The 26596-nt window shown below is 34.0% G+C and overlaps 1 protein-coding gene across 4 annotated transcripts in view; it reads left to right on the top strand.

The window, feature by feature from the left end:
- LOC118194674 (serine/threonine-protein kinase haspin homolog) overlaps positions 1-26596 on the top strand; it is a 239099-nt gene that overhangs the window by 148317 nt on the left and 64186 nt on the right. For all 4 annotated transcript variants that reach the window (XM_085813698.1, XM_085813696.1, XM_085813697.1 and 1 more), the window contains 2 exons: positions 15769-16003; positions 19643-19766. In XM_085813698.1, the coding sequence (XP_085669824.1) occupies positions 15769-16003; positions 19643-19766 (359 nt within the window). The remainder of the gene's footprint in view (positions 1-15768; positions 16004-19642; positions 19767-26596) is intronic.

Here is a 26596-nt window from a genome sequence, read left to right on the forward strand (position 1 = left end):
ATTTTATTGCATCTAATCACAATTACGGTAATATTAGCTAATTACGACGTAATTTTAAGGGAAGTAATTGTCTCTGATAATTAGAATTACTTAACATAGTGAAATTATGATCATAATTGTAATTCTAAGTGTAGTATGCAATTGTAATAAAATTATGCAATTATTAAGTAGTTATAGTTAAAAAGTAGCTGTTTTTTTAATTACAATTACAATTTACGTAATTTCATTTAAATTACAATTACTCTATATTTGTGAAATCCAATTTCATATTCAATGCAACTGCAATCATATAATCTAATTACAATTACACTGTCATTGTAACTCCAGTAAGTAATTATAATAATGTAATTAGGATAGCAATTGTTTCTGATAAAAGCAGTTACGTAGCCCAGGAAAATCATGATCTTAATTGCAAATGTAATTGCAGAATGCAATTGAAAACACATAGTAACTGGAATAATATTATGCAATTATCTTGTAATTACAATGTAACAATTTTTAATTACATATACAATTTACTCAAATGCATTTTAATTAGAATTGCATTTTAATTGTGAAATCTAATTGAATAAACAGTATAACTGTAATTATATAATCTAATAAAAATTACAATGCAATTGTAATGACCTCTTAATTAAAATTGCGCAGCAGATGATTAACTATTTAATCAGAAAAACAACTGCCCCTTGTAATTTCAGTAACATAGGCTAAGGAAATCGTGATAATATTTGAAAATTACAGTCAATAATATTATATTCGAAATGTTTCTGCATTTTGGATAATGAGTTTTTAAATAATACAACCGGATAATCACCTATAAGAAAAATATTAATATTTTCTGTCATGTCTTCTGAATCATCTTACATATATTGTAGTTTGTGGTACCAGCATAAATAGGAGTTTATTTAAAGGAAATATTTTATATAGACCGAAATGCACATAACGTTAGTAAGCAAATATGTATGTTTATGATCTTCGATATACATGTGAACTTAAATTACAAGATTAAGGGAAAGCAAGCAAAGAGTTTATGCCAGTGCAAAGGGATGTTTTCGCAAAGGATTTGTTACGGGACGCTTGTCTTGTTTACATTACACAAGAAATAAATCATAAAAATTACATTTATCCTTTTCTTTTCAGAAAGGAGATCATCAAGGACTAAACTAAGTCTCATAATTTTATTTAACCTATTACTTTAGCTGGTAAAAAAGAATTCTGATCAGCAATCAGTATGCTTAATTGCTGTGTGTATTAGACATTTTACTAAATCGATTTATTATGGATTACCGCCCAGACAGTAAAGCGGTTCGTGACTCTGGTTGCCGTACCGAAGAGCCTGGGTTCGAATCCCGGATAGGGCATGAATGTAATTTGTTCGTTCTCTTCATAAGTGGCAACGGTGGCCCACGTATTAGTCCCTCCTTAATAACATGACCGGCCTTAGTAGGGATCAATGTCTATAAACGGTTACTACCTGCCATTGGAAAAAAAAAAAATTACCAATTGGTCTTTTATTCAACATAACACACATTTTCCATAAATAGTTAAAATGCATTATTCAGTTACAAGTGAAAGTACTTGCATGAACTATTTTCCATCATTGTTTCACGTAAGAACAAATAAAAGTACAATTTTTTTATGCACCTGTGATTGTCATATTATTTGGATTACGGTAAAGACTGCAAAGATGCTTCTGTGGAGGACTTTCTAAGGGAAACTGGCTCATGTTCATATCACCCGTTAATAAAAGCAGGAAAAGATCTTTATTTAATTGAATGCAACGAAACATTTAAGAAGAATGCTGTACTCATAGAGAACTTTATAAAATAAAATGATTTGTATTCATGTTACACATAAGGAAATCCACGGAGCTATCTAAACATTTAGATTGTTTGCCAAAATGGGCATCCGATTTGAACTAGTAGTATTCAAAAGACGACTTATTACTCTGCTGAGCGAAAAATCTAATTGCTTTTGAAGTTATATTGTAATTCGAACAATCATTGTATTACAATTATTATTATTGTTTTTCCACAATGGCAGATTGGGAACAGTTACAGTGCAACACAGTCCATTAGTCTATACAAGCCCAGAAGTTGCAGTCACTTTATTATGGAGGCATCTAATATGTGGGCCACCATTGCCTCCTATGCGTTAGTTGTAGTTTTAACTACAAAGTAACTACAATGAATTACCAGCTTTTCTCAGTCAATAACAGATAGCTTAAACTTTAAAGATAAATGGAAGGTCTTATAATTTGTCGAATGGCAATATTCTAAGAAAGTGTAGTCTCCAGGATGGTCGAAGTTTAATTACAGTCTTACATTTCGCATACTGGCAGCACTTGCCCAAAGGCTGTTCCAAGATTATTTCTGTTCACCTCATCCATTAATTTTGGAGACAGAATCATGTAGAGACATTTTTTTCTGAGGACAGTATTTTATATAATAGAAATAATAATAATAATAATAATAATAATGCGTCTCTCTCAAGGTGCAGGAAACAACGAGTACTGATAAATTTAATTGAAATTACAATTATAATTCTAGTTAATACAAATACAATGTTACTTTAACGGTTAGAATTACATTATAGTTCTAATGGCAAAAATATCAAATGAGTGTTATAGATTAGTATACTTTTACTTATCACAATATTAAACTTTTAATACCGTTTTATTTTATTTAGCTTATCACAATATTGAGCTTTTTAATACCGTCGGTACTGAGAAAATGTTTTACTACTGTCATAAAATGTATACTCGATAATAGTTTCTCATTGATATTTTTTTTATATATTTTTCTGCATAATTCATAAATGTTTGCAATGGAAATAATTCTGAGGCTTTTATAATACTTCTAAATTTTCATGAAATAAAGTTCCATTAAGGTTTACTTGAAGCAGACTCTCAGTGCAAGCACTCGAAAAGAAGTTATGCTACATTTACATATTATGAAATGGTTGAATGTACAGTATTTACTTGTAACAGCAGTGCTCAATATATCGCGTTTTCTGAAAGAATGCATATGTTGCCTGAAACCGAATTTAAATCACTATAATCAGAATAATTGGCTAAAGTATTAAATTGTAATTTTTACAGCATCAATCGAATTCGTGGAGTTTATTGAAGATAAAAATGTGTTGATATTGACAAGCTATATTAGTTTTTGTACTATAATGAATGCTAGCTAGTAGCTATATGAATATAATGAATGTACCTAGTAGCTACTCTAGCTAATAGCTAGAGTAATTCAGTAAAAATCATAAAACTAGTACCATACTTATAACAAAGCAGGTTATCTCAGTAAATGAAGGGAATTAAGTACCGGCGATGGCAAGATTTTCCCATGGTTTGAAGACTAAGTAATTTATTCCTTTCAGAAAATTTTCTCGGAAAGCAAATCATCACTTACAGATAGAAGAATGTTCTAAGAACTACTGGATAAATTTATAATGGGAATAAAAGAATGAAAGAAATCGGAAACTCTTTTCTAGTAATCATCTTACTCCTCGAAAGTTGGTTTCAGTATCACCTTTTTAAGGAAATGATACATGAAATGGATTTCAGAAACTGAATCTCGAAATCATCAATAACTATCCAATATTCTGCATTTGTAAAAATTTGTTTAATGTGCATTTCAACCAAATGTTGAAAACAAAGTGAAAAAAAATCTCCTTACAAAAGGAAAAAAAAAAAAAAAGATTCCCATTCTTTTACAGTGATATTCCATTAAATTATATCAGAAAATCATATCACTGTTGGATGCAATAAATACTAATTTCAGACATGTTGCCTGTTTATGTTGTTAACTCTCTTTTGCAACTGAACACTGGTAGTTCTGCCTAAGTTTGAATTCCAGCGAATGCGTTTGTTGTTTGGTATTTTGGTGAATTTTAGGTTGAATATACCAAACCAGTTTCCCTGAAAAAGTCATCTACAAACGCATCCTTTTCCTCAAGCAGGTGCCCATCGTATGCTGCCTGACGAATATTCAAGAATTTTTCTTCTTTTACACAGCTTTCATAATCACATATTACCCACCAGCGGCCGAGCGGTAAAGACGCTGAACACTGGTAGTTCGGTTCGAGGTTCGAATCCCACGAATGAGCTGGCTGCATGGTCGTTTTCGTGGTTTTCCCCATGTGTAACGTGTATACGAGCCAGTTTCCCTCAGAAAGTCCTCCACGAAAGCATCCTTCCATTTATGCAGATAACCCTCGTGTGCTTTGCCTTCAATAGTACCATACCAATAATACCATAATCACATATTATATTATTGAACATTTTTAATTTGCAAAACTATAAGTTATGGAAAACTCAATGACATATTTATTTAGATTAATAAAAAGATAAAAATTAAATGCGTCATCGGCATCATTTTGTTAGTAATATCATTATATAATCTATTGTACTTTTTTTTTTTTAGTGTACTGGGGAATTCAAGAAAATTTCTCAAAAGTATCATCATGTTTTCGTAAACTGATATATAGTGTTAAATTATTATATTAATTTTCAGTTTATTATAGCAGAAATCGTAAATAGCTGCATTATTTATAACTCTTGCTTCACTGAGCTTTCGGAAGTCAATCTGCGTCCATCCGCATAATCGAGAAGCAGGTCGATTTGTTTCTCAGTGCAATCTCTGTGGGATCTTAATTCTACTGACCGATGTTCTATAAATTTAAAATATTTTGCCCTGCCTAAATTCTGTAGCTCTCTACATTCTAAAACTTTTGCCGTTTCAAGTGCCAAATTCTTAGGATTTCGCCATCCCTGAATTTTCTTGTTCGATGCCTCTTTAAATTCTAAGAATTTTTCAGCCATTAATCTGCCTCCTGGCAAGACGTGTTTTTCGATGCCACATATGTCACTGAAAAAGGTTGAAAAATCGGAATTTTAAAAGCAAACTTCCTACTTTTCATCAAATAAATTTTATCGATTATGAGTGCTGTGGAAGCATTAAAACATTTATGTAATAAATACACAAATACTTCAGAAACATTTTTTTCTCTCTACTGAAGAAAGGCCTGTCTCTGATTACCTGCGAATTTGATTAAGTTTTATCCAAAATCTACGTCAAAGGGTTTCTTTTTGGCCTAATATTAAATTTTACATTGGCATGTTCCTGTCCCTGCTTGATGTTGACAAGGTTTATTCAAAACTTACTGTTCTTATTTTTTATTTTAAAACAAACAATTTAAATGGAAATCCTCAGCTTGCTTTTATTTATTTAAATAATAACATTTGATAATGTGAATTGAGATCTCTAAGTAATTTGCGTATTTGAACCAAAAAAAAAAAATGTTAAACACTAATTTTGAAGTTTTTGTTTTGGTTTGCTTTATTTTTCCTTCAAAGCACGCGAGAGCTATCTGCCTAAAAGGAGGAATGCCTCCGTGGAGGACATTCTAAGAAAAACTTACTCGCGCCCACATTATGCACAGAGAAAACCACAAAAATTCCACTTTGAAAGATAAAAGTGTCTAATTTTTTAGAGCGAGATTTTCCTAACAATTAATTTTAGCAATTTAATACAAGTGCTATATTTAATTAAGAATTAAAACAATGTTCTTTTGTGATTAACATAAGGTAACTTTTTCTGTCAAAAATAATCATATGAAAATGCACCGAATTTCAGTACCATGTAATTTAGTTCGGAAACTGACAGGTATCTGTGACATCTTGTCTATATGTAGAAAAATTTTAATAAGGTTATTATGACTGAAATTTGTTTCAAAATATTCAATATTTCGTAACTTCTATCAACCAATAAATGCGATAAAGGTAAACTCCCCTTTTATAAATACGAAACAGGATAAACGAAATAAATTTGTGGTAAAATGAATTACAAACATTATGTCGAAATGACTGACACTGAGCATGGGTTTGTTATTTTAATAGTAATTTAATTATCAATTACATATAGCTTTCAATAGGAATTAGGTATTTTAAGCCTCTTATAAATTTTTTCTTAGCGTTAAAGCTCGATAACATGAATCAAAAGCAGAAAATTAGTTAAACTACACTGTCTCACTAGTCGTAAGATTATATTACTGAAATATGCATATAAAAACAAATTAACATTCTATAAACGTACATTAAAATACCGAAACGCAATAAAAATCAATAACATTTATACTTAAAAAGCAACAAAGCCGGGCTCATGTGAATCACTAGAAGAGGCGCCAAATTGGCTATACGAATTCGAAAATTACTTTAATTATTAGGGGAAATAGGCTTCGTCAAACTTAAATCAATAAAACAAAGCAAAAAAATTGCAAGAAAACCTGTAAATTAATGCAATATGCATTTCAGTGTTATTTCTTATTTATCAAAAATTTGGATTTCCAGAAAAAAGTATCTTTTTTCGTCTAACCAAAGCAAGGAAACAAAACGTGTTCTTTCCTCCGTAAGGGCAAAAGCAGCCCATCTGCTTAATCGCCTCTAGGCGGTAATCAAAGGACAGTAGGAAACCATCACTTAAGTGAAACGACTTGTTGATCGCCCTACAAGGAGGGGGGAAGAAAATCTAACAAAGGCCGTTTTCAGGACAATTTTGGTTCACTCTAAATGAAAAAAAAATTGTAAACATGGTTAATTTTTACTGCAGTTTTCGAGACGTAAATAGATTTGAATGCGAGCAGCCCGGTGGGTTAAAGCATTTCTTTAGGCTATAATTGTATTGCTTGCACATTTATTCTTCTTTATATGGTTGTAGTAGCACCAGGTGTAAGTGTCCATCGGACTCATTTTGTGGCCGATGGACACTTACACCTGGTGCACTGGCATGCTACTTTTAGATAATGTCAACGCGGGAGCACATTAAACTCAAGTTGCGAAAGCTGCCAGACCCGAGGAATGAAGAAAAGGGGAGAAGAATAAAAGACCAGGATTTCGGAAGATCATCAGCAGTAGATAAGGCTACAATGAGCTGGAACGTAAATAACACAAGTAAAGTGAAATCAGATGTTTGGAAAATTTCTTAAGTTTGAAAACATCTGTCACGTCCGGAGAGCTTGACGAAGTTGCACAAAATAAGTTTCAAATAAACAAGGAAAAATAAAATGGTTGAGATGCTAATGTTAAAATACATTTTAAACTGAGTACACTTAATTAAAAAAAAACTGAAAACTTTCAGATTTTATATGATTGATTACAGATTTCAGATTTTATATACATTCCGATAACCTCGTAGATCACGTGACGTATGTATTGCTTTTGTAAACAAACAATGCGAATGACCTCAGAGATCACGTGACTTTTGTACAGCTAATGCAAACAAGCAAGGTCATTCTTCCTCTTCTTCTCCTGTGGAGTGTATCTCATTACGTCCAAAGGGGCCTTTTTTTAACGTTTTGTGTGTTACCTTATTTATTAAATATCATGTTCGCACTTAAATCATAAACTTCAATTCAACAGCAATATCATAAAATAATTTAAAAGGAGCATATCTTTAGAATTTCCGATACAGCCTCGCGCTGGAGATAATTTTTTTCCCCGTTACAGTGTTGCCATTGCTCGCTTTGAAATCTTTGAGTTTGTTAATCAAAAATTCGTTTTATAATATGTAAATAATAAAATAAGTAAATAAAATAATAAATTATAAATAAGTTTTATGAAGCAGATTATAAAAAAAATTCCAAATTTGGGCTTCCAGATGCCCATTTTCGAGTGGAGGACTACGTCATTCAAAATTTGATGTTTCTAAGTACTGTTGTATTTTTCACAGTGTGAGAAACACACATACATTCATGCAGATTTTTCATTATTTATTTTTCTTAAATATAATGCAGGGCTCTAATACTTGGTGGCAACAATTTGAAAAGTGAAACGCCGTTTATACGCAAACCAACGCAAAATGCCAAAACGAAATTAATAGCCCTTCTGGGCAAATTGCTTCTTTAGGCTTTAAAAAAAAAAAAAAAAAAAAAAAAAAAGAAAAAAAATTAAGGTAATCTAATTTACAATTAAACTAGCCCTCTGAAGGGAAAACTATGTACAATAACAGAAGCGGAAATTATGCGAATATTTAAAAAAATTTTCAGAAACGAGCACTAAGAAGCTAGAGGAGAAAATAAATCAAAGCCTATTTTAAATACTTTCTAAACGCTGATATTTATGCATTTGGATAAATCTTAAAATAAATACGAGAAATCCATTTTTTTATGTGAAAAAAAAATTAGTGGTATAACATATACAAAACGTATGGTATTATCCGTAAGGAGTTAGCAATGAAAATCAAATGAAATATTTCACCACTTGATGATAGCGTAAAAAATGATAGCGTAAAAAATATATCTTACTCAATAGGCCCAAAAATATTCCAAAGAAAGATATTTAAAGATTTAGGGCAAAGTATGTAGCAGAGGAAGCAATTCACGAAAAACCAGATACGTTATTGAATTTTACGCATGAAGGTACTAAACGTATTCTAAATTTGTATACCGAATTAAGAAAGTCATATAGACTGTATTTAGATATCTGAGTGCTGCTTTTACGCAGAATCACATTTAAGCATCGCACAGTCAGTAGTTGTCAAACAGTGGTAATGAAAGATGTTTCTTTGAATTTTAGTTGCGGAAATGAGGTGCCTGTTAACTGGATTGCTTAAGATGAAGAAGTTGAAAACAAAGCTTTCGATTTATCTGTGGGCGGAATATATAGTGCCCCTCTCCTTTGTAAAAAAGTACAAAAATATCTTTGACGTTAATTCTGGAAAAAACGAAACTTTTAACCGTTTAAGTTTAAACTACTTTTATTTAATCGTGGAATATTATACATTACAGAGAATTGCAATACTAACATAATTCTATATTTACTTACCTTCAAACTTAAGCCATTTACAATTTACTAAATACTAAATGCTAAATGTTGCCATTTACAAACTACTAAATACTAAACGTTACATCTTCCTTTTTTTAAAGAGTCCAACGTTCAGTCCAAATACCCGGCCATTCATACTCAGTTCTATTACCTAATGACTGTCCCTTGAGTTAACGGAGTTTGATAGCTGATCTTCTAAACTTTGGGCTTGAGAAAAATCTGGGATCATAAATTTTTCCATACGTTTTCTGTTCGGTAACTCCTTGTCCTACTCCTCTCCCATTCTCTTCAGCAGCTGAATTGTTTTCTTTAGAGTCTCTAATGTCTTTTCTATTTCTTCTGAATACTGTTTCTCTTGATCTTAGTATATATAATCTGGGCGTTTTATATACTTCTTCTACAACTGATGGTTTTCAGGGATTATCTTGATATACCGTAACGCAATCTGCGTTGTGTAACGATGCTAGTGTTTTTGTATGACGATCTAAATATGACTTCTGCTAAATTCTTTTTTGGTTGATTTTTTCTTTTACATTTTCCAGATCTTGAGATTTCAGTGATTTTTCTGATGTAGGAAGAACTATGTTTGATCTTCTACTCGTAATTTCCTTCACTCCTGATGCTACATTAAATAAAGAGAGTGCACCTTTAACAAATTTTAGTTAATTTGTAGATACATTAGTTATTTTTTTTTTTTTGGAAGCAGGAGAAGGGAAAAATGAGCAACGCCATCGCCGGGAATCGAACCACGGAGCTCTGGAATACGTGCCAAGCGTGCAGACAACTACACCACGAAGGAACGCTAAGAAGATCGGAGAAATACCTTACAAATTAATTGTAAAATAAAAATATAAAACATGTATTTATGGGAAAGATATAGAGTTTAGATAAGTTTTAATTGTTTATTAATTATACGAGTTACTTAGTAGTCGGTTTTTACCATAAAATGTTTTATTGCAGCGCCAACTACAAGTATACTCGTAAAGTGTATATTCGTAGTTGGTGATTGCTTATAATAATTATTTTTACAAAAATTTTTATAAATTGCTTGATTATTTTCACAGTTCCTTTGTTATTTACTTTATAATTACTTATATTAATTCAAATCTCTTGAACTGCGCCAAATTATTGTGCTTTTTCTAATCCCCCAAACCAGATATCTGCAAAGAACATGAAAATGATCGTATGTGGCGTATGTAAAACAAAAACGTTCTACAAATTAACTTGTAGCTAGCGCCTAAAAAAACTTTGACCTACGGGATAATTCGTGGTTGGCAGCAACCGTGTTAAGTAGCAAAATTGTAGATTAGGAGTAGACGAGTTAGTTACGAGTAGAGCGGGTTTAGACCGAGAATGAGTTTATGCCACCAGCGAGATTTATACCGCGTGTTTGCAAGTAGTTTTGTAGTTTGAATATTTGTGCTAGCTAATTATTTTTAAATTTTTTGGTATTTTAGACTCGGCTTTGCTGCGTGCAGCCGATAAATCTGATTTAGATTGAAGCAGGAGCCAGCCGTGTCGGCAGTCATCTGCGTTTCAAGATATAGCGAGAAATGGCTGTCTCGTCTTCAGTAGGATCTACATTTTATGCTTCCTAAACGAACAAGGCTCTATACACTCCTTAAATGCTGGTTTTATATATATATATATATATATATATATATATATATCAGAAAAGGCGATTAAAATATACAGGTTGATTCGCTATCAGACAGACCAAGTTGCAGGGTGTGTAGGGGGTACAGAGACGACTCAGAATCACATGGAAATGCAGGATCGCAAATGCCGTAGTTGCGAGCTATGGCGCAAAGAAGCAGAGAAACAAATCAGAAACAACAATGTATTAATGGGAGAGAATACATTTTATTGAAAGGTTGTACTACAACAGATGTTCAAAATTACGCCCAAAAGTCGTCAGGAAGCCCGACAGTGGCGCTGCATGGAATTACGTTCTGCAGCAGTTTTGCTGTAGATGGCACTGAAAAAAAGAAGTTGCGTGACCATCAATCTTGCTGGAATTGCGTGAACAGATCTTGCTGCTTGTCATCATTTGCGATCCGTTCCCCTAGGCAAGTAGGTTTAACGCATATTCAAACGATGAACTGGTCGACGTCGTGTATGGAGCTGAGGACTGTAACCCGCAAAACGCCGTTCGACGGCTGTCCCAGGAACGTTGCCCGAACAGGCGTGCTCCACATCTCACCTTCGCAATTGTGAACCGATGGTTACGTGTGATTGGTTGTTTAACGAGAGCTACAATGAATCGACGGCGAACGACGAGGACACCTAGCAATGAGGAGGCAGTCTTACGCCTGGACAATCCAAGAAGACAATCCAAGTACGAGTACTCGAGCGATAGTCTAACAAGTGGCTCTATCTCAATCCATTGTCTTGAGGATACTCGCAGAAAACCAAATGAGCGCATACCACCTTCATCTCGTCCATTTATTAGAGCCTGAGAATTATCCACTCCGGAGGATCTTTGCTGCATGGCTCCTGCAACAGAGTGTTATAAACAGCGCATTTGCTGCATCCGTATTGCTCATGGAGGAAGCGTACTTCACACGTGAGGGAGCTTTCAATCAGCAAACCCCCACGTGTGGGCTTTGCAGAATCCTCATCGTACGCAACCACATATAGCTCAAGAGCATTTCTCGGTCAATGTTTGACCCGGCGTTTTGGAGACTATATCATTGGACCATAGACATTCTGCTCAGTCCTTTGGACGGTAGGCATACCTGATCTTCTTGGAACAATTCCTGCCCGAACTGACGCAGCACATGTTCCTCCGTTATTACTCCGCTCCATGTGGTACCAGCACGACGGGGCTCCTCCACATTACACGACTGATCTCCACCAACACCTCCACATAACCTTTGGACAGCGGTGAATAGGTCATGGTGGCCCAGTTCAGTGGCCTGCCAGATCACCGGAACTATCGTGCATGGATTTTTTTCTTCTCGGATCACATGAAGAGTTTGGTGTACGAAAAGCGTATTCCTTCAGTTGAAGACCTCGTCGCTCTCGAATATTTGTAGCTGCGGAGAATACGTGAGATGCCAAGAATCCTCCAGAACATAAGGAATTCCATGCAACGCCACTATCAAGCCTGCCTTCTGGCCGTAATTTCGAATGCCTGTTGTAGCACAACTTCCCAATAAAATGTTTTCCATCTCACTAATGTGTTTCTTTTTCTGTTCTTTCTCTCTGCTTTTTTGCACCATAGCTTGCAAATACGGCATTTGCGACCCTGCATTCCTGTGTGGTTCTGAGTCGTCTCTGTACCCCCTACACACCCTGCAAGTTTGTCGATTTGGTAGAGAATCATCTTGTATATCATATGTTATTTGTGGTGGAACTAAAGTCTCTTATCAATGATATTAGCTAAATATTAAATTTCTCGAGTTTCTGCGAGCTTTCAACAGGATGCAGAATTTATTGCTGTCGATCTATCTACTAGTAAAGAAACAGCGTATTTTTTCCTTAAATAAATTATTGGCAAATGATGCTTTAAGAAAACAAATGCAAATATTCGCTTTTTGATCGGATTTGTCTCTTTTTGCCTACATAGCCAAGAATACTTTATACTGTATAATTTTAACATCTTAAAGCGATGATGAATATAGAGACAAATAAGGAGGCAAACAATTAGTTTTTCCTTTTAGAAATATCTGAGTATGCGTTAACATTTGTTCGCAGACATGACAAACGATATCTCTGAGATAGTGACCATAGTTCATTAACCTACCGATTTTATCTAAGGCATTTTTAGTGCTAAAGTACTCGAGACATCTTTAATACTGGAAAAAAAAGCGTTTGGTGGATGGTTTCGCTTCTGATTCAGTAGATGTCAACGATCATTTACAACCTGAAGTTACGTCAGATAGATTTATCTTAAACGATAAGGCTCCGTCTCATCAAGATACATTTACTTATTTTGTTGTCATAAAACTCTAGAGGTAAAAAACGGGAGAGGGGAGTATTAATCTCGAAGTGCGTTAGAAAGGAAGAAAAATATCGTAGGATGTAACTGTTTGTTATTATTATTATTATTATTATTATTACTAAAAATAATTCAATTTAATTCCTAATGGTACGAATTTTTGCATTAAACAATTGGGAATTTCTCAAAAATAAAAAAAAATAAAAATTCGCACTTATTCGGAAAAAATAAAAAGTACTAATAATTGTTTTTAGAATCTGTTGGAATGAAATAAACTGTTATAATAATATAAACAATTAGTTGAACGATAAACTTCATTGTAATTGCACTTTTTTTTTTTTTTTTTTAGTCTGCCTTCTGCTCGTAATTATTATATTATAAGTTACAAAGTATTTCTCAGCATCCATGCTGTTAACAGAACAGTGAAGTTTTTGAACAGCTGCCTTTGAGAAATTTTTATTGCAGAATGAATGCAGTTGCTTTAAGAATTGCACGACATCGTTATGAGTATCTTGACTGAGCTTCAGTAAGAAACAGCTTTTGAAAATGATTGAATCCACCAAAGATCTGATCTTTTGGAATGAATTCTGTAAATAATGATATTTTAAAGAAGCTTTCCGGTAATATATTTGGCTTCAAAACTGTTGTAGGAATTCTTGCGGCTACATATGAACAAAATGATGTGTAAATATGTCTATAGGGTTCATTTACTGTGAACTAGATATAAATTTCTGGAACCACAGCTGACACTGACTTACGCTTATTTTGCCGCTACTTATATACTGCCTTAATATTTCTATTAATGAATATTTAATTGAACTTCTAAAGCAAAATATGCCAAATATGCTCCTTTGTCACTTACATTTAGTTTTGATATCGTAACTCTTAAAAATCGAACTGCTGTCTTCAAAATTTGCACTAAGAATAAGAACAAGACGAAATTACTACTTGCATTTATAGCAAGATGATGCAGGGACTTTATGCAGTCACCTTCCGCTTGTTCGTTCGATTGAAAAACCGCAATGTTTACGAGATGGCCTATAGTAAAATACTGCATTTCAGTTCATTCTACAAACAATAATTTAAATACACATATTTATATTTCTAATTTGTTGCATGTTGATATATTTTTACATTACATATAAGCTTAAAATAAATAAAAGCTTCCATTTCTATTTCAGAGGTTAAGGTGGTGCAAATATTTAAATAATGCGCACATCTCAGTACAAGAAATTATTGCGTTTTCATTTCCCGAAAGAATACAGTTTCTATTCAGAAGTGGAAGCTAAAGGGATCGGTTTGCATAAAATTTTCATGGTTCTTAAGTATTCTCCGCAAAAACACTATTCTCCTTTAATTCTATTGTTAAAAATGGGGGAAGCAGATTTTTATTGTATTATTCTTCAGTTAAAGTCGTTCACACCGTAAGTATTACAGCGGGTAATTATTATAAAAAATGTTACACATTTATTATAATCTCTGAATAATCGGCTTGGGGCAAATGCTTGAAACCTGCACACCTCTTTAGATAATTACAACCCAAGGCTGTAAAATTTGGTTTTGCTGTGATTTTTAACTTTCGCTTCTTGATTCCTATGTATTTTTTAGCTCTGAATCGGATATCGACTCGCCTTTTTCCTCGTCATGTCGAGGTTTTTCGGAAATCTCAGCTTTTAGAGTTTGCAAAAAGTCGAAAAATTGAGAAAATATGAAATTTTAAGCATATTTTCTTAAAATTTATTCCCCCAACCTTTTTTTTTTATTTTTTTAAGCTAATGTACATAAAACACATAACATGTGCTTCATGTGTCGAAGTTTCTATGGACCGCTCATGTTGTACTTCGTCCTTTTCCTTTTATGTGCTTGATAAGTGTTCATCTCAACGTAACAAACACCCTGCAACAGTCAGCTATCAGCGAAGCAGTTCATTTTTCTTGATAACACTTTTCCAATGTCTTGATGAAATCTTTCATCCATCTGTTCGCTAACGGGACTCCGATTTTCAGAAAAATATTCCAAATATGTCTTTAGAAAGTAAGCTTTTTAAGCTCGTGGAACAACCTAAATTTTTGAATATTTTCAATAATTGATTTAAAGTTGTGATCTTGCTCATTGCTCAGAAACTTGATTACTGCGTCTTCAAAGGCTACCTAAGCTATTCTTTCAGTATTTTGTTTAAGTTTTCTAATATCAAGACTAGCAAAGACACCCTCTTTTAGTTGGACTGTTGATAATTCTGGAAATTTGTCATATATATATTTAAAACATTGGCTTTCTTTTGATAAGCTGCTTCACGTCTAACTTAATATGCAAAGGTAGGAGAACTTTATTCACATTTATGAGAGCTTTTCAGAGAACATTTTTCGTTCCAAGTTCTTCACATTTGATTAAAATTTTTTATAGATTTACCTAGTGAGAAGAAAGAGAAAGGAGAGTAAGAGGAAGGTTTTCAAGAACCTAATGTATCTTCTAAAAATGGGAAAAACAAATTACTTGAAATAAATGAAAACGAAGTAAAATAGAAAATTAGTTTCATTTATAATAATTTTTATTATAAAACTGAAGGTTCAATGGACCTCTCCTCCCCATCAAATCCCTCAACTGTTTTTCTATAAGAATGCTTAGTATAGTCCATTAGTATAGGCCAAAAAAAGAATAAATTATAATAAAAAGTTTTATGTCTATTTTAAAGTCTCATATTTTCGCAATTTTTCAATAATTTTGAAATTTTCAATTTACAAAAACTCCTGACATAATAGTAAACATGAAGGCATTTTCAGATTCAGCTCTAAAATACATGAGAATCAATTATCAAAATTTAAATAACACAACAGTCGCAGGGTTAGTGTAATCAATGATTTCGTTAAACAGAGCGACAAAACTTCATATTTTTCTTCATCCGGTCAGTGAGAATAAAACAACAGTTCGCATTTTTACTTCTTTTTACTTACAGTGTAAGACGGAAGACATAAATTATTCCTTTTTTATCTCCTGTAATTAGGTTTTGAAGAATGCTTGGGTTGGAGCGAGCATTACGTCTCAGCTCGCATCGGCCTTGGCAGTGGCAGAAGAAGCCTATAACTTCGAGCACAGGGACTTGCATCTCGGAAATATACTCATCCAAAGGACAGATTCCGTATCCTTGAAATACACAATCTACGACTTCCATTTCTCTGTCCAAACAGTGGGGCATCAAGCTTTTATAATCGACTTCAATCTGTCGAGGATTTATGGCGGTATTTACCTTTCGTTCTTTCTTCCTTTGTTTTTCTTTCGTTTCTTATGTTTTTTCAACTTTGAAAGTAGTTATACTTTCAAAGCAGAAATCGCTGGCTCTGATATTTGCTATGAAGAAAATGTTAAATATGATGATTATAAAATCTACATATATATGCTCTGCAACATATATATGTTTTTCAACTATCTTCGTTGGATCGGGTAACTACATTTTTCATAAGCAAGTGATCTTTTCCAATGAGTAATTTTTATTAACTGCTTTTATGAAATACTTAATTTAAAATCGTCAGAAAATCTTTTTTTTTTTTTTTTTTTTTTTTTTTTTTTTTTTTTTTTTTCCTATCAAGAAGAGTTTAGAGGTGACAGACATTAGTCGCTGTATCACTGTCGCGCACACTGCATTTAGTACATCGTAAATTTTAACAATAGATATACAGAATCATTAGAATTATAAAATGACCCAATGCAGACCTAGGTAATATTTTGATACTTCCTAGTGGCAATAAGATTTCGAACTAAAATATTTGTCGCCGAAACATTGATTAGCCAGTGGATCACTTTTAAATAATTCATCGTCTAGATGTAAAATAAAGAAATATTCAGAATTATGACCATTGACCGAAAAGATAATATTACGCAATACCCGTTAATAATTGCCAGTATAATGAAAAGGTAAATCACATATACTGCAAAATCATTGTTAAGGCGAAAGTCTAAACGCAAACAAGACATACATGACCCAACTGTAGTTCATGTCGTAAGTTACAGGATGCTAAAAAAAACTGTATATCTTATATTATGGCATGAAATAGACATAACCAGTGAGATATATTACGGATGTGTTTCTGTTCAAATAAATGAGAAGAAGAGTTTTATTGCGGACTGCCAACTTGGTACCTCCTCTTCATGACTTGGATTAAACTGTCAGATGCTTCAGTGGGTAACAAATACCATATAATCCTATTTGTAGCTCATTTAATTTCCTTGAAGGGGAAGATGAAGTAGTTACCTCCTTTTCGATGTGGTCCCACACGTGCTGTGGATTCGATCAGATTAAGATATATTGATCGAATCGGCCAGACATCAGTAGCTAGAGCGTGCGGGTTTTGTACTTCTCCTATGAGGGACCATTAATATAAATAAATCACAATGCGGTCAATTATTTAAGAATTATGAAGAGACCACCACATCTGGCCTTGTATAGATTAATGGACTGTGTTACAACTGTTCGCAATCTGCCATTGGAAAAAAAATATTAAAAAATTATTTAACTCTTTGAATACTTGAATCGATTCCTGCCCAAACAACCGCCTCGGTTATAACCGTTCCGCAGCGATCTATTGGCTGTATCATGTTCCTTATTCCCTTCAAAATCATAATTCGACGTGACTTACACTCTAGTTACTTCGTGTTTTACCTAACAAACATAATACTCACTTGCAAAGAGTACTGATCTGTACTGTTCTATGGTGCGTGTGATTACGTTTTCTCGCCACAACCCCTTGTTCATCTCAGTTGTTGTACTGTGTATCAACTGTCCAAGGCAAAATTATCGTAATTTTATGACATAATCAAAATGGAACAAATAAACGCATTCCAGTTACCGAAATTCTCAATGATTTTTGTTTGCATACATAATTCACGAAGGTTTCTACACTGATGTGCAAGGTTCTGCCGTGTCTAGAGGCATATCTCGGCCTTACGAGACTGAAAAGTGAGTTATTGTTTTAGTTTGAATCAAATCAAAAAAATGGTAAGAAGAGTAAAAACACCGTTTTATCTAACTCTTTAAATGAACAGAACTGCTATAAACACGCTGGAACAATCAGCGACACAGCCTTCACAATGTCATGCAATAACGGTGGAGACTGCTTCACTGCAAAGCACCAGAGTACAGCTCCCGACTCTGCTCGGTCGTTCTCGGAACTCCACGTACTCTCGAGACTCTCCACGCTACAACTCGCCATGCACTCGACGACACACAGAGTACAGCTCCCGACTCTTCATCTCAATCATTCCCGGAGCTTAACATACTCTCTCGACGATGCACTAACCGCGATACACTAAGAGACTCTTTCGGTGCACTCGACGACGCACTCAGTACTCGCTGAACGAATGTCAACTCGATTGACTCCGCTCGGACTAACTAATTCGAGACACTAACTATCTCGCACTCTCTCTCCTCGTACAAGCAGGGTTTATATAGTTTTTGGCTTCTGTTCGAGAACATTCTGGGATAAGCCGATAAGAATTCGTTCCAGAAGGTTATCCATCCGTCCACGGCATATCGCTAATTTTGTCGCCAAATGTGGCAACCCTGCCTTCGCTGCCATTTTTTGGCAACCCTAAACCTGCTTTGCGGGGAAGCCATCTTACCGCGCCTGGACATTTCGTAACAATATTTCAAATGTCTCCACTGCTGATTTTCTCGCTTTATAGCAAAATTTGGTAGAAAAAAGCAGTGCGTAGAAAATTCTGTCCATAACCAGACTATATTTTAGGCGAAACAAGTGACATGTCACAGTAATAAATGCTCTCAATTATTGCCTGGCAGTTTTCCAGAATTTAAAAATATCTGATGTGGGCACCATATGACTTCCTTGTGCAGTCTATTAAATTATACACATTTCTTTTTGCATTTCGTTTCAATTTATTTCTTCGAATTTCATTAGAGATATATTTCTGATTCATACAATTCACTTCTCACTTCGCAGCAAGAGAAAAATGTATAAAAACTCAAAAAACCTTCATTAAAAACTGTAAAATACGGCAAACTCTAAAATATCAAATACAATTAAAATAATAACTTTTGGAATATAAATTAGAGCTTCTACGCAAAAACAAGCAATTCGGCCAACAAGCAGGAAGACGACATTTTCAGTGCACAAAATTGAAAGTTAACTTTTGGCCTCACTGGGCAAAAAGTCACTGAAGTTTGTGTATACCAACTTACTTAATTTGCTCATCGGCTAAGAGTTTGAAATGTAAACAATTGGCGACCTCGTTAGACATAGCGAAACTTTTAAATTATCGATAATTTTATAACTATTGCATGTCATTATATATATATATATATATATATATATATATATATATATATACTTTTTGGTGCGGCCGATTGCAAAAGAGAAGGTGCACAACTACATGCTATAGCAGTCCCATATACAAAATTTCAACGTTCGTTTCAACTGTTCATTTTTGAGTTATGCGAGATACATATCTTACAAGGAAGTAAAAAGTCATAAAACTGCAGATTTACTGCGCTTTAAATCTGTACTGTTTACATACATAAAAACACCCTTATTTATTTCCAGAAGTGGGTGAAAGCCATTTTAAGCGAAAGACAGAAAGTGTGCGAAGGGTATTTTTTTTTTTTTTTTTTTTTTTTTTCTTTAATGCGTACTTAAAAATATGTTGGTACGATATATAGTTTTCATCAGATTCAAAATGGTTAGTTATCAACATACTTAAAATATTCATTAAAATCAAGAATAGCTACTAAACACAACAAAATTTCATTTCGATTTATGTCTGTTATAAAACTTTATTATTAACTGTTAGAAAACTTTATTAAGAATTATTAAATTAAACTGTTTAAAATTAAACAATATTCTGCTTTTTGTTTTTTCTTTCTTTAGGCGATAAAGTGTATTGCGTTAGTTTGGATAGCTGTGTTTCAAAAGATGAGTCTTCTTGTGAAGTCTCTGAAAATTCTTGGTTGCATCATGGTACTATCTACAAGATAATGTTGGAATACAGCAGGTAAGTGTAATAATACCATACCAAATGTAAACTAAGTTTGAGTTTTATAATACTAAACATGTTGTCAGCTGCAAGTAAAATAAATGAATGGACTAACAGTACTTATTGTAACTTAGCTCTTTCTTTTAACCACTGAAAAAATGTTTTGTTTTCCAATTTCGATATACGCTTTCACCATAAACACACATGACTGCCAGTCGGCGATGCAAAAGATCTCTTATATGTCTTTAATTTATTAAATCTGTATTAATGTATTTACAACATTATGTATTAAAGTAACAAAACAAACCATTTATAAAGTCATTTCATTTGGATTTTTTAAACAATATATTGTGTGTGCTAACCCTTACACCCCAAAGGCATGCAGAAAAGAGATAGAAAATACACTTAACCTTTACAAACGAACTGTAATCTTTTTATTTCTACAACTTTATATAGACTGAAATGGCAAAGGTAAAAATAACAACAATATGTTTAGAATGATAATGTTTTACAAGATCCGATGTGTTAAAAAGTATTAAATAATTTTAGTTAAAATATAGTAGTGAAAATTTATTCTTAAACACATAAATAGCGTTTTTCGCGATGTAGCAACCGCTACAAGTTGTTTCCATAGCGTGTAAGAAGCACATATGTCATCATTTTTGGGGGGAAAACATCAAAAGTACTTAAATACAAAATATTAAATTGGCAGCCGCCAGTGAGTGTAACAGGATATTTTAATTATTAAATCGCAGTTTTAATCGAAGCTGTGCTGCTTTCACTTTTTGTATATTCAACACTTATAACATTTTATCAAATAACATGGACAAAATAACGAACTGAACGAGTAGCAGCGAACACATCATCAAACCTTGATTAGGCCCGGTCAAAGTGGAACGTCTGGTAAGCCTATCAAACCACCAAACAGCTGGAAGACTTTCAACTCGCCGTGCCAATATTATCATCTTTTCCAGATCCCACTACTTCAAATACCGATATAATACGAAATATACACAGTAAAGATTTAATACTACTATTAATGAGAACTTGCTGATGAAAGCGTGGGTGAGAAACCTTTTGAAATTCCAAAGACGTTTTTCAACCAAATGCATGTGTTGTCATGGTAACGAACGGGACATCAGGTGCCTACTCAAAACAATTAGGTCACAACTTCTGTCAAACAATTGCTTCTAGGTATGCAAAAACTAAGTTTTCGCGTGCTCCAAGCAAAAATGTATGCTATTTTTAACCCACTTGTGGTACCTTTTTTTAAAAAAATCTAAAATAAGCGATTTCCATGAATGCATTTTATATTATTCCTTTTATATATTTTTATATATTTAAAAGGCATATTATATTTTATTCCTTTTAAAGTAGAATACGTGACTCCAAAATTATCATATGCTGGGCAAGAAATTACATCAAATTTCTGAATTCAGCGGATTTCGATGCTTGTGACTTCCTAACTTTTGTTCTACTCTTTCCATTCTAGCACTAAAACATTTGTATCTTATAAAATTATTAGAAACGAATGGTTTTTGAAAATACGGATTTAGTTTAGTTCACCGTTTTGGTTAAACAGGGTATCACTGTAATATATATGGCTATACATAATCTAATAGCTTGTCTATCTACTCCCGTTTACTAGAGATCTACTAGTGGCCCAGCGGATAAGATCACCGAACACCGGTAGTTAGATCCAGCTGTAAATATTGCCGAACTATCTTGGTGCCTGGGTGTTTTTATACTTTCCATATGAACATGTGTAACACGAATACCAACTAATTACTTTTGAAACGACCTTCAAGAATTCAAACTTTCCCTTAGGCAGATAACCTTTGGGGGCTAGGACATAATTATTGATTAAACAAGTAAATAAACCATCAGCGTTCATTTTACTTCTGTGTCAGACTTTAAAAAAAAAAAAAAAAAAAAAAAAAAAAAAAAACGTTTTATGCAGTGCAAAAGGATTATGCAGTGCAAACTTTAGTGAATGCAATAAACTGTATGAGACCAAAAAATTTGGTTTGCCGACTTTGCACTTTTCGTGATTCCAAACCAAAGGTGAGGAGACGTATTGCCACCTTCATCGATGCAGTGGATACTGGTGCACGGCGCAGGCTGCCGTGTTACTGGGTCAGGTTCGGATGCCGAAGATGGCACGTATGTTTCAAATCTGTAGTATCTTTTCAGTATCGTGGCACTTAGATATTATCTAGCCGAAAGTCTTCTTGAGAAGTTTGTGGTACATAAAAAAAGAGAAGAATGCAATTCATGGATGCGTCCCTCAAATGTGTCTTCAAACGACGAACGCTAGAGGGCAATATTCGCAAGCGTAGAGGAATAAAAAAGAAAGGATGTCGAAAGAGGTGCTAATGACTTTATTAAAGAACATGGTTAAATCACAGATGTTCAAAATTCCTTTCACTCGCTGCAATGCATGCTTCATAACGTCGATGCGTGGATTCACGGACTGGTTCAAAATGGGCAGGTGTGTCAATGACACGTTTCTCCGCTTCCACGATCCTGGAAACGAGATCCATGTCCAATGTTCCTGTCGTCTCGTACTCTATCGACTTTATATAACCCTAAAGGAAGAAATCCAGGGGTATCAGGTCGGCCGATTGCGGTGGCCACACGACTGGTTCGCTTTTGCCAATCCAGCGGTCAGGATATGTCCTATCGAGATATCCCCCCCCCGCAGTGCTGCTAAAATGTGCAAGCTCTCCGTCGTGCTGAAACCAGATGTTTCGTCGTGTAGCTGCTGGAGCGTTATCTATCATATCCGGCAATACTTTTTTCACGAAATGGCAAATGCCACAAAAGATTCCATAAAGAACTATATTAAACGAATCCTCTTTCTCCTGCAACATTCTCGCATGAAATAATCAAACTTCCCAATCTCACATAAACCTGCGAACTGCCCCCTAGCAGTCACCGTTCCCATTTTCGGACACAAGTTCCTACGTAAATGTTGCTTGTCGTTGTGTGACAGACCAGCATGTTATGTTTGGCAACGACCTTTTGAGACACACTGTATATGTTGTTTGCTCTTATTTTCATTTATAAAGTAGCCAAGGCCTTGGCAAATGACAAACGAAACTTTCTGTTTCTCTTCACGATAAATTCATAGACTAACATGGATTTTACTATACAGATTATGGGGATTAGTCACAATAACATACTTATAATGGACTGAAACTCTGCGTGTCGGTATCATGGAATCGACAGATTGAAAAAACTAGTTTTTTCTCTTTCTCTAATGACAAGGATTAAATCCAGATTCATTTCCACAATAATTTGATCCATATCATCTGAGAAAACTTAAACAATTCTTTTTCATTCGAGGCCGCTATGAGGTTAGAAATCGCTCCCATAATCGCATAACGTTTTAGTACGAGGGGATACATGGCGATAGATATATATAAAAAAAATATATTAAATAAACCTTTTGTCTGCTGCTTATACTATACTTAGTCAGCTCTCTTTAACCACTTGGCCACTGCGAGACTCTAAAGCTAAACTAATGTTCCGTTTCCGTACATTGACCAGACCTTCCGTACATTGACCTATAACTTTAGTTAAAGTTATTGCTGTCTGATATTCAGTTGAACTTCCAGTAGAATGTTGAAACGATATTTACAATATCAATTCATATCATTCATCATTCAACAATCATAATTTCTACTACTTCCCAATCGACGTTAAACAGACCGAAGAGCAACCCCCTCGCTAAACCACACAAGAATTCTCTATATCCTGCCATCGTGTTTAATCAACTGAAAAGCACTACGCAATAAGAATTTCAGCCTTTTGAAAGAATGAACTTCTAGACCCTCGTAATTAACTTCGAGAACCTTTATTTTGCAATTCCAACATTCTTCAGCGGGAGACAATAATGAAACTAAATTTACATTTGCGTAACACTGAACAATTACAATCAGATTGTTTTCAAGAAGATGACGAAGAATAGTTTTCAGACCAAATTTTTCCGTCTCAAGCCGTGCTAAAAATTCGTTGCAGAAAGTAGGCAAGAACTATTATTTTTAAAATAAAAATGAAAATTCGTATTCAGTCATCATCCAGTTTTCATTCAAGGATAATCGTCAAATATGCTAAATCATTATAATTTCTAGCAAAATGATGAATTAGCTGCATGGAAATGAAATTTAAATCTCTACTTAATTTTGGTCAAATTTCATTTTCAAGTTACGCTTTGACTACGTCATACATAATATTGATTAAAGCATTAATTTTTGTAGAATGAGGGAAAAACTGTTTTCTTTAAAGGTTATTGCATATTGTTGCATTTATCATTCATAACAACAAATTTTCTTTTGAAACTAAATTATAAAGAGCTAGGATTTAAATTTGCACGGTTTGCTTCTTTCTATAAAATGTATAGAAAGGTGTTTTAGGTATTTATAGCAATTTTAAAAGAATCTACAGAATCTTAACTGTGTGATAGTAACTCAAAGTCCTTCAGACTTTATTAAACTGCTAAGCGAATTATCGCTTCATCTATGTAAATGAGACAAAGTTCTGTGAAGATTTTGAAAAAAAAAATCTTTTGATTAGATTTGAATTTAAACAGAAAGCACTATCTGTGTCTACAATCCATTCTGCCAGTTGCAGGTATAAAAATAATATAAATTGAAATTAAGAATTTAAAAATGTATCTTAGCCGAAGACTATACATATTTGTCTTCACAAAGCTGGCTCAAACTTTAATGGTGCGATTTAACTTCGGCTATCAAATGGCTGATATTAACTGGATAATGTCATAATTAGTGAATGGAATATTAACTGGAAGAGCTGGTAGATAGAAAGTAAAGATGCGAGCTTCTCTGCGAAAAGTGTTATTGCTAAAACATTCAAAAACCCTTGCCTTAAATACTTTATAACTCGTTTTCCTCCTGATGAGGGCTAACAGAAAAGTGAAATTATACTTCAGATCAAAATCATAAAAACTCGCTAATTAACATAAATACCTTATATATTTACTATGCAAATCTTACAGTTAACAAAATCTACGATGTGGCCAGAAAGTCCCTTTACATAAACGAAATGCATTAACAGTGTAAGATGATAAGATATTTAAGATTTAAACCTCATATCCTGATATGGCAAAAGTGATTTTCATCGTGACTTGCGCACAACTGCCACCTGATTTTCCGGGAAGGCCCCCGAAGGAATAAATTCTGTGCGTTGATCAACTCATTGTATTTCCTTTCTATGCTTGGCGAAGAAGTAATGGCAGATAACAGTGACTTTGGAGGAGCGCTTAGTGACATAAATGTGGGTCCATGAAAGGAAGCACAGCAACGATAATAAGACGCAGGTGATGATTAAGTTTCGTGAACGGTTCGCTAAGGCTCCGTTCAAACGGTGGTATGAATGTCATAACTAGTTTAAGCCGAGCTTCGTTGCTAGGTAACCAGACCTTGCTACATCACAAAACCTGGTTTAGGGGTTTTGGAATAAAGTTCGAAATTTTCAACTCTGTGCCAATTTGCCAACCGATCGGAGCGAACGTGCGAAACCTATTAAGCCAAGAAACAGAGCGGGAAAGCTGTAGACACATCCACGCATGCGCAAATTTAGCTTCTTTAATTGGCTACGCCTTAAACCCTGTCTCGGTGTGAACGAACTTCCTTATTTTATGCCTTATGATACTTTGATACTTGTGTTTATTCTGGCATGCAGCGGGGAATTCCTATTAATGCTTTTTCCAGATTCCTGAGAGAATTTCGATTGGGATTGATATCAGTGCCTTATAGCTACTATGCCTCTGACATTTATACCGTTGTCTGGATGGAGCCTAAAGAGCCTTTAAGTAGTCAGATTCTGATCATGTGGGAGAAGAAAGCTTTTTCGCCTGGTGAAGTCTTTATATTCAGCAGCCCCTTGGCCGCATCGTAATACGGACTTTAGGACACCATGCAATGTCCTATGGGGGATCATCAAGTCATACGTCAGGACGAAACGGTTCGTGAACAACGATGCTGTGCGGACAAATGTGTTTAAACCCTTCCAGCATGTGACACCACAACTGCTAAGGCGGATGAATAGGAGGACATTCAGGCATTTCGAGTTATGAAGGGAAAATAGTGGTGCATGTACGGACGTTTTGGATAAATAACTGTAAGTGTTACTAAAGTTACAATAAAATATGCACGTGTAAAGGGACTTTCTGGCCACCCAGTTCTGTCCAACTTTAAATAGTTAGGTATAGCATCATGAGAGCATGTTGTTATGTAGATACAGTCAATTTTATAATTTACAAGAATAAAATAAACAAAAATCTAATATTTAAAAACTAATAGTTTTAACATGTAAGTATACTATATAACAAATGTAGAAATAAAAACCAAAACGAAAGCTAAATCATATTTGCATAAAATTAACAATGGCATATATTATGGTGTAGTGAAAATTTCGTTGTCTTCTCTTGTTACTAGTACTGTGATGAATTCTGGTATTTTCTCAATCTACTTAGAACGACGTTGTTCATTGGTAACTGAATCTCAACACTTCCTCAATCACTAAACCGAGCGTTGCATTACAACGGGATCTTCTGTTGGTTATTTTTCATTACAATTAACATAGTATTGAACGTTAACGTTAAGGAACAGCATGTTTTTTTTTTTTTTTTTTTTTTTTTTTTTTTTTTTTTTTTTTTGTGTGTGTGTGTGTGTGTGTGTGTGTGTCTAATTTGAGAATGAAGCAACATAGAAACCAGAAATTTAGAGGACAGATTCACTAAACAGTTTTTTAATGAAAGTGACATAGAATGTTTCTAAAGTTCAACACAAATATGAATTACAAAAAAAAAAAAGTCCATTCTT

This window comes from Stegodyphus dumicola, chromosome 3 (genome assembly GCF_044657685.1).
Source record: "Stegodyphus dumicola isolate Sdum_Otavi_A_Nest chromosome 3, ASM4465768v1".
NCBI lineage: Eukaryota > Metazoa > Arthropoda > Arachnida > Araneae > Eresidae > Stegodyphus > Stegodyphus dumicola.